Source organism: Lepisma saccharinum, chromosome 4, assembly GCF_977018435.1.
Source record: "Lepisma saccharinum chromosome 4, izLepSacc3.1, whole genome shotgun sequence".
In the NCBI taxonomy this organism is placed as follows: Eukaryota; Metazoa; Arthropoda; class Insecta; order Zygentoma; family Lepismatidae; genus Lepisma; species Lepisma saccharinum.
The window spans coordinates 69,822,857-69,844,826 of record NC_139232.1 but is presented as its reverse complement, the minus strand read 5'-3'; the positions used below and the strand labels follow the sequence as shown (position 1 = coordinate 69,844,826).

General features: G+C 39.6%; 1 protein-coding gene across 1 annotated transcript in view; it reads left to right on the top strand.

Annotated features, from left to right (window-relative positions):
• Window positions 1-21,970, top strand: part of Duox (dual oxidase) — a 216,362-nt gene that overhangs the window by 134,601 nt on the left and 59,791 nt on the right. Inside the window, exons 3-4 of the mRNA XM_083120709.1 lie at window positions 5,795-5,956; window positions 20,930-21,117. Of these exons, the coding sequence (XP_082976835.1) occupies window positions 5,795-5,956; window positions 20,930-21,117 (350 nt within the window). The remainder of the gene's footprint in view (window positions 1-5,794; window positions 5,957-20,929; window positions 21,118-21,970) is intronic.

Below are 21,970 nucleotides of genomic sequence, written 5' to 3'. Positions count from 1 at the left end.
TACTTTGCATGAATACTAAGATACGTACAATTATCTTAGGAGTTTACCGAGATGAAACGAGACTTCCAATGTCCTCTCTCTCCTGATTGGGATGCCTTTCTCAGTCTGGTCTATCTTTGTCTCGAAGGGAAAATTCTCATCTGGCCTCGAAAGGTAATGTCGGTCTCCTTCTTTTGATTAGTTTTAAGTCCACTTTATGCACAGAAAGGCTAATCGGGAATGGACCTACAGTTTAAAGTGGGATCCGAACAACTATGTGCCTCCACCGGGTATCGAACAGGGCGACAACGCTACCACTCCTCCATCAGGGAGGCCTCCTCCTTTTGAATTCTAGTCTTGGTCTCTTCTCAAATTTCGAGTTGACCGACTGTTGCCTCTTCTCTACGCTGGCCTTTAGTTTTGCGCAGTATTTGTTTCCTTGACTGAGACCGACAGCACGTACTCGGATATGATATACGGATTCTGTGTAATTTCCTTCAGTTTAGTTAACAAACTACAACCGCCGGCCCCCTTTGCGGAGTGGTTAGCACATCTCGCTGCGACGCCAGGGGTCCCGAGTTCGAATCCTTGCTTGGGCATGGACGTATGTGATGTCTATTCATCAATTTAATCATATCACTCATCCCCATCTTCGCAAATTAGCCAAAAGTGGCACAAAAAGCGAAGTAAAATAAATCAAATCAAATAAACTGTGCGACGAATTCGAGCACTGCGATTTCTTCTTAAGTATCACTTTCAAGTAATAATTAGTGTGAAAAATGCAATTCTGGAGCATTGAAAAAATCTTCAATCATAAAAAACTGTTACTCCTAAATTTACCACATATGTAAAATTTATCAAACTCTTTGCCGTGTGTTAACCTTTTTGAAATCTCTCTTTGAATACAAAACTTAAGGTGAGGACCATGAATTTATAGATGGTTTCGCCAGACACTAGTAGTTCTAGTGTATAAACACAATGAAAATATACTTTTAAAGCCCATTAAATTACTAATATTCATGGATTTTTTTAAGTTATTCGAAAATTTTCCTTGATTACCGCTGTATCTACTTCGTACAGGAACCTCGACAACCGTCATCTGGAACCCCTGTTATTTTCCAAATTAGTAATTCGTTTCTCAATTACGAGACCCGGCGCTGGTGTTCTTTGTCGCAGCGAAGGGCGTGGATCTAACCTTGGGACAGCTCCTGCTGTGGTTCCGGGACACCAGTGCCAAAGGATTTCTTGCTAGGAATTTAGTTTCATCGCGGATTTATGCTGAGTTGGTACAGGGCGGTCTGTTTTCAATACAGAAAATTAAGTCCCAAGCTCGTCTGAAACAATGCATTCCTACCAATGCATTTGTATTTCCTTGTGAGAGCAGTGAGCTGTACGCATTACATATTGACACACATTGGTATATTTTACAACCATTATCTCTTTTGATACATGTATGAATAAGGAAAAGAAAGAAAGCCACATATATTGCACAATACGGTTCCACAGTACACGTATTATAAGCTCGGGTCACTTTGTGCGGTTTCTTCGTTCTTATCGCTGTCTGCTATCGCCTTTCCTCGTCTTTCCCTCACTTCCCACAAATACCTCCCCACTCGTTGCACTGTCTCACTTTTGATTTCATATTACATAATCTCTTCGTCGGGACTCCCAGATAGCTTAGTGGCTAATTCTCTCGCCTTGTAATCAAGGTTCCTAGGTTAGATTCTAATGAAAGCACACCCTACAATGGTTCGGATCACACTTTAAACGTTCAGCCCCAGTCTTGATTAGCCTACCGGACCTTGACGGACATTCGTGCCGTGCGTACCAGATGCATGTTCACATTATGAATGTTCTTACTTACTTTTTTATTGCGATCAATTCATACGAGGATGTTTACCTCCTGTTTGGCAGATGAAAGCTTGAACATTCACGATTCAAAGATTTTCAGGACTGCATCACGTGACTCCCTTTTGCTTTTTGAAGGAAGGAAGGAGGGAGGGATATAAGTTCTTTGATCTTTGCGCTGCACTACGCCAACAGAATCGGACTCTTCTCCAAAGAACCATAAGTCCATTGAAAATTACATGTTACACGGTGTAGGGAAACTCATCCAAGAGATAATAACCAATTGGAATATCACTTTCACCGCTCCACATGCGTTTCCTGAACGATTAATATTACCATTCCCATCTTCCAACACGGTCGTCCGCCGTGATTTACGGCCTAGGATGGGCAGACCCAATAAAAATGTAAGTGGCTTAGTCCGAAGTCAGGCCGTACGAATAAAGAAGGGAAAACCCACGTGATTATGCCAAGATGCTAAGCAGCGGGTGTTGTGATTTATTCTCGCCAAGCTTCCAATGTGTGTGATTGCTCGGTTAACGCTATAGCCTGAAGTTCAAGGACTTTTAAAGGCAGAAATTAGCACTTTATTAATACGAAAATGTAAAAGCTGTGTAATATTGAAAATTATATTTACATGATAGGCAAGTGAGTTGGGTGGCCTAGTGTTTAGCGTATCATGCAGGGGGACGGGATCGAATTGAGAGCAAGAGATTGTTCCATAGATTCAAACACAATGTATTAATTTCAGGTTATTTCTCTTGCACAGTGTTACCTTTTTCAGTGTAATTTGTTATTTAGTAAACGAATTGAGCGTTGCAAACGTGTTATTCTTGTAACATGACTAATGCAATGACGCTGGTGATTTCCTCCCAGCCATGAAGGTTAGGGTCTACGGTTGCGGTCAATTTCGGCCTTCAAAATGTCTGAAGAGATGTTTTATTAAACAATTCTTCCGTTCTTTCTTATTTAATTAATCGTTAGTGTTTTTTTTAAAGTTTTCTAGAATTCTGCTCCCAATCATTCTTAATAATTTATTACCATTGGGAGGACAAAAAATTTCCACTAATTGAAACCAATGGCAGATTTTTCGTGCTTACGATAAAATACAATATGGGAAATTTATCTTACTAAAACTGTAATTACAACCAAACCCTTGCGACGCAACGGCCCATTGAGGACAAGCCGGTTTTTCAGTGACAAGGAATTGATCCCATCTCCCCAATTCTGGGTTCCTAGTTCTGATTAGGGATGGCCAAATCCGGATAAAATTTTATCCGGATGTCTGATAATTTTCTATCTTTCAAATATCCGGTTATGGATATTCGGATATCGGAATTATCCGAATTATCAGCAATTTCCGGATATTCGAATGTGTTCATTATCTGGTCGTTTATTCGTTTTACGGGCTATCCAGATATTCTTTTATTCGTTATTTTCGTATTTCACTGTACGTATTTTCCACAAATCCTTCATCAAATCTGTTTTATCCTAATTCTTCGCATATCAGAGTTATTTGGATATCTGGATTATCCGTTGCATCAGAAAAGGATATCGGATAATTTGAAATCCAGATATAAGTTAAGATAGCGACGCTAAATAATAAATGCAATTTGAACTGCTTTCTCAATAGCCCACACGATGATAGGTCACTACCGAGATCACAGTAGACCCCTATCGCGATAGGTGAGGTCGTTGACAATTAGGGTACGCATGAACCGAAAATCGTAATTACCAAAAATCCAAAATCATAATTGCCAAGTAAGCAATTTAACATTAGGCTATCCAAGAATCCAAAACCAGAATCGCCAAGTAAAGAATTTAACATATCCAGGTCAAACTTCCTCACAGAATGCTCAAGGAGCAACGGGAACAGGGAATTCAAGAAAATCAAGCATTTCTTAAATAGTTTTTCCCCGCTTTCAAACTGCATTCACTTCAGGGGCGTGCTTCCCGCTTGTGGCATTGTTCTTCCCAAGAGCACCACGACGTCCTCGGGAGTGGCCGGGAGAATTCCATTGAGACTTCACGGGTAAAAAAAAAAACAAAAAAAAAAAGCTCATCAAAGCAGAGCGTAACCTTGACGCAAACGTTGAAGGAACCTTGAAGGCCACGCAAGGCATAGCATCCTGCACTCGAAGCATCCGGATATTGGTCTTTCTGGGAAGAAGGTTGTTAGCCACGGAATCGGACCTCGTCTGTCCGTATGCAGCAGGAAGTTCACACGAGCGTCCTGGGCATTTCCAGCCCGGGATTTATTTATGACGCATTTGCATACAAAAAGCTTGTCCGTACGTAATGTCTCCTGCATTGATACAGGTGTAATTTACAGAGCAATTTGCTTTAATACTAGCCCTCTTAAGAAATCGGAGGAAAATCAACAGATGTTTTTTCTTTGAGAACTCCTTGCACTGTTTGCTGATCTCATTTCCTCAATTTCGTTCATGTAATGCGCGTTCCGCAAGCTCAAGTAGTAGGTTATTCTGAATGTCCCGTGAAGCATCTGGTGGCGATTGCAGTGTTCTGCATCGGCACTTGGGAAGCAACCAGTTCTGCAGTGTAATATTGCCTCCAGTTTGGAAGATCGCCACCAGCTGGTCTTCCGTTGAACTCGCACATTACGTTCATGTGTAGTCAGGAATGGCATCTGAACTCAATCAACAGTATGATCCAAAAGTTTTCGTACTAAATCTAATCTTCATTTTTAACAGCCAAATTTCCATTGAAATGCTATTTCATTAAATTTGATATCAAATTATTTTAGACACCATTCCTACTATGTTTTATGAGAGACGAAAACGAGACTTTGAAACGCCCATTTTAAATTATACTTGCAGCTGAAGTGTTCTATTAATGCTAAAGTTGGCTGCAAATATGAATTTAATGTAAGCGATGGGCATAATTAGCTGACAGTTTCAAAATAGCAGAAATAAAACAAACAAGTTTCACTAGAGCATATTATGTAAATTACTTGTTAATAAAAAACATAAACACTGCAACACTACACACTTTAAAAATTTGTCCAAGCTTTCGACCTGCCAAAGCGACTTGCATTGGGTAACGCGTGGTCAATTCGGTCCTTTTTACCAGATCAATTTAAATACGGTCCAGAAATCTTCTTTCCTGCTCAATTTTAATACGGTCCAGGAACATTTTTTCCGGCTCCATTTGAATTCGGTCCAGGAACCTTTTATCAATGAAACAAAACGAAACTTGGATCAAATTGCGTGAGGAGAAACGTTCCCGTCCTGTTAAGGAACCAAATAGATTAGAAACCAATTAGAATGTATGGATTTCTGGATCCTTAATAATCCCAGGGTTGTTAATTTCCAGGAATTGTAAATTAATCAAATTCCCCTCCGAAAGATAAAATTAGCAACTGTAAATGAGTTCAAGGCCGTAAAGAACCTTCTTATGCATAAAGTATTTCAATACGGTCCAGGAACCATTTTTCCGGATCAATTGAAATTCGGGCCAGGAACCTTTTTTTCCTGGATCAACTTCAATTCGGGGCAGGAACCTTTTTCCAATGAAACAATACGCAACTTGGACCGAATTTATATTGTGCAAGAGAAAAGGTCACGGTCACAGCGGAACCCAATAGAACCCATTGGAATTTATGGGTTTCTGGACCTTGAACAACCCTGGTAGGAAGGCCAAGACGAAGATGGAGGGATAACGTTGAGATTGATCTAATGGAAATCTATAAGGATGGAAAAGAATGGATTGATCTTGCTCAGGATTGGAACAGATGGTAAACTTGTTGCTGCAGCCATAAACCTTCTGGTTTAAGGAGGCTAAAGGGTTAGTTAAGTTGGTATATTATGTGTAAATATGCATAAGTAACTTCAAGAATTCCAAAGTATTCGTTATATATTTTTACGATCTACATCCAGCCTCACGGTTCAGTGTAAAGTGTAAAAGTATAGTAGTTGATATGCTAATATTTTTTTCTTATTTCTCCTTTCAGATAGTCACCTCACGCGTAAAACCCCTCCATCTTACGCGGACGGCGTGTACATGCTGGCTGGCCAGAACCGCCCAAGTCCACGGAAGCTGAGCGAGATCTTCATGAAGGGGAGCGACGGGTTCGGCTCCGCTCGGAACAGGACGGCCCTGCTTGCTTTTTTCGGTAAGTGCTCAGAACAAGTGAATTTTAATGTCTTGGATCTATGGGATGGAGAAATAAAAGATTAAAGATCACGGTCCAAATAATCCTTGTCGAAATGGAAAATACAAGTGAGTACCGAAAATTCACTCTTTACAATGCACAGAATTTTTGGAGCAACCACAATTTTTTTCTGGTTACGAAACTTTTATTCAAATAGGCGAGAAAGAAAATAATCAGCACTATATTATATATCTATCTATATGATATCTCTCTCACGCACACGCATATATATGTATATTATATAATATGTACTTGTGTGTGTACTAAATTTATTTTGTGCCCGTGACAGCTTGCTGGTGGCTCAACGTGCGAACAGCATGTGGCTTCAATGTTAATGTTAATTTATAGCCGGTCTCCTTCCAGAACGTAACCGGATTTACGAGACCACATCGTCCATACATCTACTTCAGTATGCAGTATTTTTGGATTAACTTCGAAGCTTGACGTTTCCAGACGCTAGACACACCTTGAATAATGATTTGTGGCGTTTACAAAGTTCGGATAAGAAATAAACTGGATTAGGTTAATATTGTCTTCTGTGGCTAATGTAGATTGGATTTGCAAATGTTAGTAGGATGCCATCAACTGGGTTGTACCCAGCGATCGAAGGGGTAACCTTCACTGAAGGCATACTTCCACGTAGTATACTTTAGGTTTCATATTTGCAGGTTAGCGAGGCTCCGACGCCTAATCTTATGTTGGCGTTTATTTTGTGTCGTCCATACTTTGGAGATGAGATGGGTGGGCACACATTCTCCACCATCGTGGCGATTAATCCGAAGTGACAAATGGCAGACATGAAATTAATCCAGTTGCAACAGTCTCCCCTATTTTGTCCTTGGACTTAAGTTCACGCATGTGCACCTGAGTCCATGGTCTCGACAGACGCAGACAGATTGTAGGCTGGTTGTATTTATATTGATTCAATTCTATTCGAGCTTGGAAAACTTGATAAGAAAAATCTCTAACAAATCTTTGATTCCGGGATAGAGTCCCGGCCTCGACCAGGATGTTCCTTCTAAACTTCCTACTTATCAAATTATTTTAATCATCATTCATCCTCGTCATCGCGATTAGTCAAAACTGGCAGAAGAGCGAAAAAGTGCCAAAAAATATTAGGTTCACGTAGAAATTATAGAAGCAATAGAAAACAGAATTTAAACCCATTATAAATGAAAATGATTTGTCTTACACCTTTTACAAATCTACTGCACAAAGAAAAAAAATATTATTTTTACCGGTGCTTTGTGTAAATTAATCAAGCAAGCCTTTGAGTTATTCACTCGAGTACGCCTTCAAAATTCGTGATTTCCAGTCCTGTGCGGGAGACTGGTGTTTAATTGGTTTTGATCTTCCATCTGATCATCAGTTATGTCTACTGTGGCTGTTAGCCTAAATTTTCCAAGCCTTCCTTTTCCGCGGCGGGCCGGTCAGGTCCACGAGACACACCCGGATCTATTTTAGGGAGAAAACCCTCTGCGGGCAGGGGGGTAAATGCGGCCGGACCGTGGTGCTGATCACATCACGTCTACTATGGCATGGAGAATTTGTGGATGCAATCTACCTTAATGACCCTGCGCAATGCACAGGGGGTGGCTTTACCTTTACCGTTTCATACCTTTCCGTACTATGGTTAAGCAAATATACTTCATTGAAAGTTACTGCAAAAAGAAACTCGTGTAACGGGTATTACAAATACCTGGTTACTAGAACAATACTCATTACAGTATTCCTCTTTGAAAACTTTAAGAGCTTCCTAAAGTATCTTCGTCTCAAACACACAGGAATTTCCAGCAGAGTCTTTGGAGCTTCGAAGACTCATCTGTCTCTAACACTCCTAGCAACGAAGTTCTAGCATTGAAGGTTGCAATACTGCAGCAATAAAAGTTGAAAATATCCACTTTGCTAGCTTGCAAGGTCCATAATCAGCAACAATACCATACTTCCAATGCTAACAGGCTCTCTGCTTTGAAACCGTAGCTAAGGAAGTTGAAAGTAGCAGCCTCCTAATCATATGGCACGCGAACCAACAATGTAACCATGTCCTCAGTATGATTTAGCGCGAGCATAAAACTGTTTAACGTACTCTTCGACAGAATTGAGTGTGAACGTCTGAAGCTTGTCTTGCTTTGTTGAGTTTTCCTTCAGTTCCCTGAACTTCTGGACAAGTGATGTGTAAAAATGATTTGCATGATTAAATCACCACTTCATCTTTGTCACATGTGCATGCCTTAAACAATCACACACACATATTTTATATATATACACACACACCCCTAGGTAGGAAAATCTACACTCGCATATTGCAATATGGCATCCAAGTCTTTGTCGTCAAAACTGAAATCCAAAGTTACAATTTGTTGATTGGGTTGCTCAACTCGGGGTTCGTTCCAATTCGGACTTAACCCAGATACCCCTACCGTCCTACATGTAGAACACCTACTTAAAAAATTATGGACGTAGTTCAAGGAACTACCAACAGATGGTGCCTACATCTCTACTTTGTAGAAGGTTTGTCGTATCAAATCGAGCTAGTGTTCGTTGTTTCACTGCCATTCGTGCTGTGTTATGCAAGAATTAAGTTGAGTAATCAGACAGAAAATGGAGAATTGCCGCTTCAAATATGACAGGTAAGTCAAACACACATTATTTACAGTGCTTTTGAATTGGTGGGCTGATTATTTGTTTTAGTATATATCCAAGATGTCTATAAAGTTTTCGTTGTTTTGAGAACAACTGTCAAACAGGCTTGCCAACTGCTGAAAGTTAGGTGTCCTACATGAAGGACGCAAGGAACTTGGCTATCCTTTATCAATTGCAAAGAATCACTTAGTCTTTTTGAATTCATGACTATCAGATCTAAGAGCCTATGTACTTATGTACTATAAAAGTGACTGTATGTCTGTGTGTGTGTGAGAGGGAAGCAGGGAGGTTAGTAATAACCTGTGTTTATGTTTTTGCAAGCCAATAAGTCATTCTTGGAAGAGAATTGTTACAAATTCGTTTGTTTTATATATAATCCATTTTATGCTTTTGGCTGAATATCACTTTTTTTTGTTTCAGAGGGCTTACTCTTCATACCATTATGAGTATGATTGAAGAGGATGATGACGACATACCGGCCAACGGTGCTTCCATTTGTCTTCAACCACCAGTCAACTCCTGTGGTAACATCACGGATGAAGATTCAGGAGAAGAAGATAATGTTTCAATAAATCATCTTCCTGGTAGCCAACTGCGAGCAGCCGCCGAAATTCAAATTGAAGAGACTGGTGATCAACATTTACAGGAATTTCAAGATTTCGCAACAGATGGGAAAGCTGCCACAGAAACTGTGGGAAGAGATGCGAGTGAATTGCCCTCCCCTCCTCCCGTGAAAACACGAAAGATCTATTCGTGGAAAAAATGTGATTTAGTTACAAATACACCTGTTTGGCCAGTGCAGTGTTTGGTTGAAAATCAAGAGAGCCCTCTGGAGTTGTTTTGCTCAATATTTGATCAACAAGTGATAGACATGTTCGTTTCCTACAGCAACATGTATGCAGCTGCAAAGAACAGTCCAGCAGATATCACTTCAAATGAAATTAAATGTTTTTTTGGAATTCTTCTCCTAAGTGGATACGTACAAGTTCCTCGACGAAAAATGTACTGGGAAAGGAGTTCTGATGCTCATAATGACTTAGTGTGCAAAGCCCTAACTAGAGACAGATTTGATTTTATCATGTCAAATCTTCACATAATTGATAATAATGAACTGGACCCTGCAGACAAATTTGCTAAGGTTCGCCCTTTGTTTGATATTCTGAACAGGAAGTTCCAAGAGTTGGCTCCACTGGAAGAAAACCATAGTATAGACGAAGCAATGGTCCCTTATTATGGGCGTCATGGCTGTAAGCAATTCATTCGTGGAAAACCGATCCGCTTCGGATATAAACTTTGGACTGGTGCTACGCGGCTGGGATATGTCACTTGGGTTGAGCCTTATCAAGGTGCTAGGACGATACTCAATCCACTGTACAAGGAACTTGGTTTGGGAGCATCAGTTGTACTTCAATATACAGATATATTGCTAAGTATTAGTCCTGATTCTCCTTTCCATTTGTATTTTGATAACTTTTTTACGTCCATTCACTTACTTCAGAAGTTGACAGAAAAAAATGTGAGAGGAACTGGAACTGTGCGAGAAAACCGAATTTGTAAGTGTCCTCTCATTGAAACACGAGAAATGAAGAAAAAAGACAGGGTTTTCTTTGACTATAGAGTGACAGGTGACAAATCCATTGTTGTGGCTAAATGGCACGATAACAGTGTAGTGTGTTTAGCTTCAAATGGACATGGAGTATTTCCTATTCATTCAGCAAAAAGGTACTCCCTGAAGGAGAAAGAGAACATACAGGTGCAGCAACCACATTTGGTTCACATGTACAATTCTAATATGGGTGGTGTAGATCGTTGTGATCAAAACATAAGCCTCTACGGAGTCAACATAAGGGGGAAAAAATGGTACTTTCCTCTTGTTGCTCATTGCATTGACTTAGCAGTAAATAATGCATGGCAAATACACAAATCTCGCAAAGGTGAACTGGATCTGCTTTCTTTTCGTCGTCGAATTGCAGCATCCCTGCTTGCAAGCAATGCCAGAATCTCAAAACCAAATTCCAAAGGACGCCCAAATGCATCTGGCAACGAAGACGTGCGATACGATAGAATTGATCACTTGGTAATACCGCAAGAGAAACAGACAAGATGCCGACAGTGCCATGCAAAAGCAACAACAAGGTGTGTAAAGTGTGACATTGGATTGCACGTAAAATGTTTCGTGGATTTCCATACTGTGTAAAACATATGCAATTTAGCAAGACATTTGTATCATTCTCATTCCTGGCGTCCTATATATAGGACGGGCCATATAATTGACCAAATATGAACGAAACTGTATAATTATTTTTTTTCACATATTTCAGTTGGCAATGAAGCATTTTATGCAAATAAAAGTTTGTTTTTATTTATAGTCCTCTTTTAGGGTTATCTGGGTTAAGCTTCCCTTAATATTGTATCGGACTTCATTTTTGTTCTGCTCCTAAATAGACAATAAATTGACCAAATCTGTCTAAACCACTACGCTAATATACGGTCCCGTTTCAAATGTTTGAGTTGACTTCTCCTTCTGTAAACAGATTAAATTGTGTCTATTAACGTTGATCGCGTTGGCATTGAACGAAATGATTAGACCATGGAACTCCTTTGCCTTTTATTTTTCTTAACATTTAATTTTCTATCTATAAATTCGTGACGAGGAAGAAGAGCCTTTCACATCGTGAAGATATCACTTCCGTGCGTTGTTTTCCGTGACCTCCTGCCTTTTGGCGAGATTGCATGCATAGTTTCCAATGCTTCTCTGGCACTTGGTTTCCTTGCACGATGAATCATTTTTAACATTTAAGTAGCGATTTATCTGTTGCTTGATCTTATTAATTTACCCATCCAATATAAGCTTCAAATTAATTTATAGTTGCCATATGCTGGACATTACACATTCCTGCAATATTCCTTTTAATTCAATTATTTATTACGAAATACTTTAAACTATAAAAAGTATTCAATTAAGTAAGCTTTGATTCTCGCAGAAGGCACTTTAGCGTTACTTTACATACATATTTCTTTCGAACCATTTTTTCACCGCTGATTATAAATTTTATATTTAGATGCTGATACCACAAACTCCCAGAATGCCTAAACAATATTACTTAACTTTCCCGTCTCTGACAATCTTTTTTCATTTTTAATTTACTACTACTGTGAAGTTCGTTATGTGTATTACCAGGCTACTATGATTGGACTGTTTATTAATTCCACTCTTATTTCATTACTAAAAATCTATGCACGAGACCTGCTATCATTCGGATCGGAACTCTTAATTTTGGAAAACGCACAAAAAGAAAGGCTAGACGTATATCCCAACCGTTCATACGATTATTATTTTTATTATTATTTAACTTCGTTTTTCTACTAATTTAAACTAATCGCGAAAATAAAATAAAAAAGGTTAAAGATGAAATTTATGAAAGGACTAAGACAAACCTGTTCAGTACAACACTAGTAGCATAGAGGATTATGCTGGCTGTGATCCAGATGTCAGAGCCTCTTGGTCTTCAAAATGCAGTCCAGGGTGTACTGTGTGGAAGGGAGGTTGGCAACACCCCATACACCTCGAACCGTTCGTTGCTTGACATGAATATCCGGACACTGCCGATACGTAGTTGCAGATTGTACAGCTTTGCTGGTTAGTATCTGAAAAGAAATTCATGTGCAGCACAACTGCATGTTAGGTCTTCAAATTTTGAAAATCTTCCTTTCATGAATTCATTTTTGATCATCGAGACCTGTAATTTAGGAACGAAATTACACTTGTACTGTGGATTCAAGTAGTTTTTCCTTACTTTTTCCAAGATTTTTTTCCGCGGCGCCCAAGTCAGAAGTAGGCCTATCTCACACTTGCAACGCTGAGTTAGTGTGGTTAGGTTGCTTAACTTAAGTTAAAAAAAATACACACACATTTCAAATTCAGAAACATTTTACACGTAAAAAGTACTAAATAAGCACATACATTGGAATAAGTGTCATTTCAATGAAAATATTAGAACATTTCGCGGCGCCCCTGTAAGCCATCCAAGGCGCCGCGGCGCACACTTTGGAAACCACTGTTGTAACCCTTTCCTTCAGATGAAGGGGTAGGTTCGAACATGTCGCCTGCAGATCGAATTAGGGAGGACAGGTTCGAACGTGGCTCCTTCAGTTGAAATAAGGTTCGGACGTGGCCCCTTCACTTGCAATAAGGTTCGGACGTGGCCCCTTCACTTGCAATAAGGTTCGGACGTGGCCCCTTCACTTGCAATAAGGTTCGGACGTGGCACCTTCACTTGCAATAAGGTTCGGACGTGGCACCTTCACTTGCAATAAGGTTCGGACGTGGCCCCTTCACTTGCAATAAGGTTCGGACGTGGCACCTGCAGTTGCAATAAGGTTCGGACGTGGCGCCTGCAGGTAGGTATGAGGGAGGACTGGCATCGCCTGTATCGCAGTCAGGTCACACCCGACTATTACTCAAAGCACATTGGCATGCCATTCATTGGAGGCGCACGTAGCTACTAGTGACCCACAAGGAGGCAGACAGCAAACCATTAATAAAAGCCTTCAAATCCCGCAGAAAGTAACCTACCTTGCGCAACGCATAGGTGGCCGACGGTAGAGCCCACAAAAGTAAACATGGCTAATTCGGCAGCCTGCGGTGTAGAACCGTGATAAGCAGAAATTGGCGAATCTCTCATTGTCCTCGCCCGTAAATTTTCTCCTCCAGAAGAAAGCGAGATCTCTCGACGTTCACGTCCATGCCTCAGGGTTGAGCAACGTGTCGTTAGATAACTGGCTTCTTCGCACAATGGACATCCCAATACATCAGGCGGCCCCTGTTGCGAAACGCCAGAACCCGTCCGCAGAAGCGCCAAATTCATCAACCTGTTGCTCTTTTTTGTGTCGTACCTTGTTGGTAGGTCATCAACTCCCCTCCCCCCCAGAAGGTTTGTTTACCATTGGCTACCTGCGTGTAACTTTTCTGTTCGTCCTGTTCTCGAGACGACGTTACTAGTCATTCCGAAGGTTGTGTGGGTATAAATGATGGATCTTAATTTTTTTTTTTAGACTAGGTCAAGAACGCCAACGCGTATCGAAGAACTTGGGTGTCCACACGGGGAGGCTTTCGTGATGATTTGGGAGGCCTAGGAGTTGCTTCATTTTTCCCCGGGGGGAATTTTTCTTCACAGGATGCTTCTTGGAACGACCATAATTCAATACTTCAGCCTGATTTAATGTTTAACCTTCGAGGGCACTCAGGAACACAATCAGGATACTAAGCAGCCTACTAAAGTAACGTCAAGGCGGATTGACGAAAATTTGCAGACCCAGTCGGGGCCAGGCGTAGGTCTAAGAGCCAGTAGATAAAATTGCCAAATCTCAATGTGACCTACATACGATTCGATAGAAGCCACTAGAAAAAATAAAACTTTAATTGCGCTAATTAAACAAATACCAAATATAGGAACTTTCATAAATATTCCCGGCTTAGACCATCAAGGGTTTAAAATGTCTTATTTAAGATCTGAAATCTTAAAACAAGTGTTTGTTCAAACATATAAAGATTTCTTCGATTTGCACTCTGCGAGAGAACCGCAAGTCAGTTGAATGGTCGGAGCATTTACTACTGCAACACGTGACATTACTACCGCCCGCTAAAAGTGCAAAATCTGCAAGAAGAGTTCATTTCTGTTTCCTGTATCTACTATTTAAGCAAGTTATGATTGGTGACTGGCGCCCTTCAGTGCTCGCAAGCCTTTGCATATATATAAATTCTAACAGTTACGAAAATTGCAAAATTGGTGTACAACTAAGTACATTTAGATACAGAAAGATTGAAGGTAAAGAATGCGTAACTAAAGTCAGATATCCGCAATCCACTACATCTTTACAGAGAATAGTTTCGAGGAGGGCGGTGGCATTTTTAGTTTTCCCAAGGGGTGGCGATACTTCAACCCAACCCTGACTCCAATGCATGTCTTAGCAATGAAAAAATCTTTGCAGTCGTCTATAATATTGCTTAGCACTCGGATGGTTACTCTGTCCGTCCAAACTTAAATTAGTTTTCATTTATATAAAGTTTCCTCCGTGTTGAAAAGTCCATCTGAACAATCTCGCCATTAACGTAAATTGAATTCATAATTTCATACAAATTATGTATGTAACCCGTGACAGGTGGAAATATATTGTTCATTTTCTACAGCTCAAACTGTCATAGTAATTTAATTTCGCCTAATCGGTAAGAAAACTGAAAGGTTAAATATAATAATTTAATAATCATACATAAGCCTTAAAAGCATCAGCACAGATTAGCATCAGTGTGTAAGTTAAGCAAAGCTTCAAATAAATAAGATTAGCTATACATATAAAAATGTAAAATTAGAAATAAAATCCAGTGTGTGTCAATATACGTATATTTTCTCTTATTAGTTTTTAATATGTCTTGACCTACATTTAGTCTTTTAGACTAAGTGCTAAATTTTATGCTTATAAACGATAAAATTAGCAGTGTACTCCTTTTGTAACTGTAAGTTACATCTCTGTTGACGCAAAAGTCAGCGATAAATATTAATTTTTAAGGTTCAGTTTGACTGACAGGTCCGTACCCAGGATTTTTTTGGAGGGGGGGGGTCAAGCCCGAAACCTTGGTTTTATATATATATATATATATGTGTGTGTGTGTGTGTGTGTTTATATATATTTACATTTATAAACATACGTATATAAACAAATTAATTTGCTACATTTATAAACTAGAAAATTAATTCCTTTAACGACTGGTTCAAAATGTCAAGAAATTAGAAGATACCTGAAATGATTTTAATAAGTGTTAGATATTATTTAATTATTGCTTTTTATTAAAAATGATAATTAAATTTCCATACTTTTATTGTGTTATGTTTTTATAATGGTGTAAATCTATTAATGGTCTCTCAGAAGGAAATATTTCCTTATCAGAGTTGTAGCTAGAGATTTCAGCGCTTAGGACGAGAATGATTTTCTCACCTCCAACGAATTTGCTACCTAGATGTAGCTGGCATACTTTTTGTAGAAATTTTACTTACTCTTTTCCGTTGAATCCGATGAAAAGAAAACTTAGCATTCAAGAAATGTGGCTAATAAAAGGACAGTCGGTTGTGCATTCGACACCATCTTCATTGAAGCAGTGTGTGTTATTGTTCACATCTGCAAAATCGATTGCAAATTAAAGATAACTAGGTGGAGGGGTAAAAAATGAGAAACTCTAAGAAGACATTAGTTTCCTATTAAATTAACATGTAAGTGCTATGTTTTATTCCTGACGAAAGGAGGTGAGAAATGGAGGAGAAATGGCAGGTCGGTGTAATTTCTGTGTTCCAAGGGCCTAGGGTGACAATGACAACCATCTTCGCAGCTACGGCTCAATTTCTTACTAGTCAAATCTGATATAATTTTAAAATCTCATCTATGACTGTAGAAGTGGTATCACGCCGCAGACGTGAATCGAACCTAGGACCCGGGCATCATAAATAAGCTAATCACGTTATAAAAGTGCTCCGCACCTCCACCACGTATAAAGTCTAAGAGGGGGATCGAAGATAGGCTATGAAAGCCTTTGCCACTCGCTTACTAGGCGAGAGGAACGTTGTAACTCAAACTGCAAGGGGACTAGCCCCGTAAAGAAGAACACACGGACATAATTTTAAACACTACCTTTGACTGAACAGGCAGGGGAAGGAAAGACAAGGAATGTTCGTTACCTGGAGTTACGTAGTCCTACTCTGTAAGAAAACGGACGAGGGAGCAACTCCCGGCTCCAAACTCTGTACTTTTGTAGACCGATATTCTAAATGATAACTTTAACTTTCGATCGTTTGTTCGCTCCTTTTTCTAAACTTATGATGCCTGTGGAGCTCTCTCGCGATAACCGGATTCAACGTAAACTGAACACAACTAGAAACGGAGTTCTTTTGTAACTACTTCATCTGACGGAAAACGGAAGACAACTAAGACTGATATTTTCTCACGCGACCTATTTAAATGAAATTCGAACTATCGGCCGTTACGACGGTTGCTTCGATCGCGTCCTCTTGCAACGGCGATCCTGAGGAAGAACGCTGATTCCTTATTTCATTTTCTAATGCAGTGTCAGCGGAGTTTTTCCAACTCCGCTGAAGGACGCTGTCGCGATGAGCTTTTAAGAAGCTCTTTTTCAATGCTTCAGCGGGACCCTTTTTATAACGTGATTAGCTTATTTATTTATGATGCCCCGGTCCTAGGTTCGATTCACGTCTGCGGCGTGATACGAAGTAAGTTTTTACCCCATGCTCTTACCAGCCCGAGAGAGAGAGAGAGAGAGAGAGAGAGAGAGAGAGAGAGAGAGAGAGAGAGAGAGAGAGAGAGAGAGAGAGAGAACACAAGAGATGTATGCAACATTCACACACAGGCTGACATCATTCTTTGTTATTCCTTCTTTGTATGTGTTTATGATGATGTTATTCTTAGTAAAGTATGTTTGAAGTCAAAACTAATTTCTTATCTTTGTTTGTTATAAACACAAACTCTTACCATCGGAAAATTTTCATGTGGGAAGAATTTTAATAGAACAAGATCGTTGGTGGGAGATCCCCCTTGCGTCATGGGAATTCGTACCCTCAATGTGACCACCAACGCTATGGAATTATCCTTATAATGAAGAACATGTCTGAATGTGATTTAACCACAAAAAGAGGACATTTTCTCATCAAGACTGCAGTTCGAAAAAAGTCAAGACAGGGAGTAAATATGGTGAACTGTCCCGACCAAATTGGAATATTTAGTAGCTTCGCATAAATGGTTATAAAACTAAAATTACTAAATATAGTAGACTGCATACTTCTGGAGCATGCCTCTCTCCAGAGACAATCCATTCATTTATACAAGAAGAAAATCTAAATTCTTGCAAAATCTTAAAAAATATCCATGCTATTTTTGTAGGCTCCCTTGCCGCCCCGTTGGGCACGGGTCTGCTCTTAGACTTACTCAGCAAAGTATTTTTGTCTTGTTTCTAATAATTTCGCTCATACTTTAATTCATAACTTGAATACTTGTGTACTGCTTTGCTCTTCAGATATTTAACTTTCATGTAGTGCTAAGCCTGTTTCTTCACGAACATACTGACAACAGCAAATGCAGTACATAATGAAGTGAATAGTGAGAAATTCCAAAGAGATCCAAGTTTTCACACTTTAAATGTGCATGGTTCTAAATTGACTCACTAGTCAATTTTATAGAATATATCTCGTTTAGAAAGGTCATAGGTCAGTTTGATCCTCAACTATTGCATGGACATTTTTGACATCTCCCCTGTTGAGTGAGAGGCTTCAAACAATGTACTGGACCGACCCGGAAGTTTCCAACAACTCTTGACTCATGCGGTGTCTTTGCTTGAAGGCTCCTCACAAAGTGGATGCATTCATTCATGCAGAACTGCAGTTGGAAATCCGCAAGTGAAATTGTTTCTTCACGTGCATGTTTTAAAATTCAAATGGACATTGCACGACACACCTATTGGTGGTCGTTACGTGAGCAGGAAGGTAGCCATCAGGAACAATCAACAGGTGTTTTCGCACATCCTTGTCTCGTTACATAATTTACAAGCGCTTACCGACGAGTAGTTAATTTGTGTTTTGGCTTTTCGGAATGCTTACGAGAAGTGATCAGAAAGTAAGGTTACAACTTGCTTTCCAGCGCATCTCAACGGCAGACTTTGAAAGTAATCTGTCCCAATATGATCAGCAGTTGTACGACTGTTTCTCATTGTCTTATCACCAGTCTGCTTCTGAAAAAAAAGGTGTTCCTCAATACAGTCTTCGATTATTTTGTGTGTCTTTTCTAAATATAACAATGAGGATTAATAGTGAACTGATGAAATGCATGATAAGACATATCTTACTCAGAGTTTGGACCTGGGACGTCTAGCTAGGACATATCTTACTCAGAGTTCGGACCTGGAACGTCTAGCTTCGTACCAAGTAGACCACATGCCAGGCCAAGGAGGCCGTCGCTATTTGATGTTAGCGTTTAGGATTTCTTACAAGGACTTGCACGCTCCATTTTTGTCATGATCGGTGAATAAGTTTTCAATCGTTGATATTGTCAGAATCCTACAACACGAGGAACCAATTAGAACTGCGTACGCGATGCAACAGTGGCTTTGTGATAAACTACCTGTATGAGGGGGAACAAGTATGGGACCCAGAGCTATTAGAAACACAACTAACCCAGGCAGTAAACATCCACTGATTTCGTTCCGACAACCACAATGGTTGGTCTGATTTCGATTTTCTTCAGTATTGAATATCGAATGACTCTCTACAGCTGAAGTAAATATTTGGACCCATGTCATCTTCTGAGTTGAAATGATAGAGCAATGGTGGTAGGAAATTTTGATTCGACATCCGTCTGTCCCCGTGTGAATCATATTGTTTGTGGTGCATGTCGAATCTCGACATTCTGCATCCAAAGTTAAAGCATATTTTTAGACAGAGGATAGAGGACACCGGTGTCGTAAGTTCATTCCACTTGCACATGGTCGTGCAAAAAGATGCAATTGCCACCCTTTGTATCTGTGAATAGGATGCAGAGAAACAATTCTTCTGTTATCTCGTTGCTTCAACGTAACACTAAATCCGATCGCGTTCAGACCTCCCCATTGGCTGTTTAGTTTCTTGTAGCCTGAAAGTAGGGATAATCTGAGGTCATTCCCAGTTACCTTATCAAAATAATTGCAATCCTGTTTGCATCGTTATATAAAACGGGCTTTAAGCGTGCCATAACCTATGGTTACGGTATAAAGCACAGCCACAAAGGATAGCATATTCTTTTTTTTTTTTTTTTTTTTTTTTGCTGCACGAAGTTGCAACCGGTGTCTAAAAGCAATCCGAGCAGTCTGTTTTACTGTATTAATAAGGACGAGATGGAGAGTTGCTACAGAGTATCTAGATACGTTGTGCAAGACGATGTCGTTAAGTGATAAAACAAGTTGTACTCGTAAGATAGCGCCATAAACATCCAAAGCACAGGGTGTTGGTTGATTCCACTCGTGCTTATTTTCCGCTCGAGCGATCGGCTATCCCAGTTTTTGCTTTTTCTTTCTCCTCCAACTCCTACTCTTGGAGCAGCGTGCAGACTGGGCCTTTATTTTCACTCCTCCCTCCTTTCCTGTGTTGGTCCACTCCCAGACTTCTCGAAATCAGCAACATCTTGGCATCATTATGAATTTTGAGAATAGGTCCAACTTATCGAAGAGTCCAATTTTTGAGGGTACCTCAAGGATCATTTTGCACCCTATATACGTATGTAAGGACTTTCCCATGTACTTATCCACAAGGGGAAGTAGCATGTGGAAGTACTAAGACCACATGGGGAAGTCCATCTCAACTTGTACTCAGATATACAATAGATGTGATACTTGAAAGAAAGCCTCCTTGAGACGCAGCTCATCTATGTATTTATGCCAGGCTTCGAATATTCTAACAGTAATGTATCTTTTGAACTGAGCACAAGGTCTCTTACTCTCACAGCTGAAGAGCACATGTCATATAATTGATGCATGGAATTTATCACACCTTCTAAGGCTACTATTACGTGTTGAAGAGTCATGTAGATATACCGTATTCAGAATAAAAGTTTTTCTTTTTAAGCATCCTAGAGCATATTGGAAACTGGCACACTCCGGTGCCTGAGATACTTTCCTATCATTTATTACTTCACTTCACATATTCTGGCAAGAGTGAATGTAAACGACCAATGGCTTATGAAAGCTCTGAAAATATTTCGAAACTGATATTTGCATAGAAAAAAAAATGAATGTTTTTAATAGAAAACTCTCGCCTAAGATTTGAGTCTCGCTGATTCTTGAATGCCCTTTTCTCGAAATTCAGAACAGACTACAGTTTTTCTGGTTGAGGTATGCTATATGTGCTTCCCAGCCAGAATTCAACCTAGTTTAGAAATGGCTCTCTTCCGTAGAAACTAACGTGAAGTTGATATGTCGTCAAAGTTAGGTTAGTAAACCAAATTGAGTCTCCAAAATTTAATCCTCAACCATTAATAACCAGAAAATTTCGTGTCCCCTTTTTTGATCGCCTTTGTATTCTACTCGTCGTAGTGTTGCATTCAGATTCGGAAAACGTACGAATTTGTGGCAGAACTCCTATCGTTGTCAAAATTGTAACACCTTATGAGTACAGTGCTGAACCATACCTTAGTATAATATGAAATTCGTCCTGTGTTATGCTGTGATTATGTTGTGATGCTTATTGTGGCGTTTCTTATTCACAGGTCAAGTCGTGTCCTCAGAGATCCTAATGGCAAGCGAGAGCGGCTGTCCCATCGAGGTGCACAAGATCGACATCGAGAAGTGTGATGAGATGTACGACAAGGACTGTCAAGGAAACAAATACATTCCTTTCCACAGAGCGGGATACGATAGAAAGACTGGCCAGAGTCCTAACAGCCCTAGAGAACAGGTGAGCATACTTCGTAAACTTATTACACTCTTAATTTCTTGAACCAGTATCCGCCTTTGGTTGATTCTTAAAACTGCTCCAGTAATTTACAATTGCCAATGACGCTGATTCTTGACACTTCTTTTGTCTAGGTAGCTATTACGAACTCTGTAATTGGCACCTAACACTCACCCAAACCTAAATTAGATCAGGTATTTCAATATTATCAATTAATATATTGAGGACTTCCTGTTGATGAAGCGTGGATATATTCAATATATTCAGAGCTTTCGAGAGCTGACGTCACTCTCAACTTCAATCCTTGAAGTCCTTTGAGATAAGTGACGTTAGCTATGGAAAGACTTCAATCTTTTGATTGATAACCTGAGAATACCTTTTCATGTATATATATATATATATATGTATTAAGTCAATATAGAGTACGAAGCCACTCGCCAATACCCAATGCATTTAATTTTTTGCATTGAGGGAACCCTCTGTTATTGCGTAACTACCAAACGGTAGAGAAAATGTGGGTTAACCAAATGATCAACAGTACTGAAATACACAGACATGAAGCGAATATGTGAGGAAGATGTGGAAGGAGGGATGACTTAAGTGTGTGACAGAAGACCAAGTAACTCAAGTAAAATTTGACACTTTCTCCCCTTGTAACTGGAAAAAAATTAAACAAAACTTATTTCCTGCACAAATGTTTGTCGTTACGATATGTAATATACAATGTGACCGAACTTTCGCCGCCATATTGAAAAATGGCGTTCTAAATAATTTTGTTAGCTTATGGGTATCCTAATCATGTGGAACAAGTAAAAAAGAAAAGCCTTGTTTTTCGTAGATGTTAACAATTCTGTTT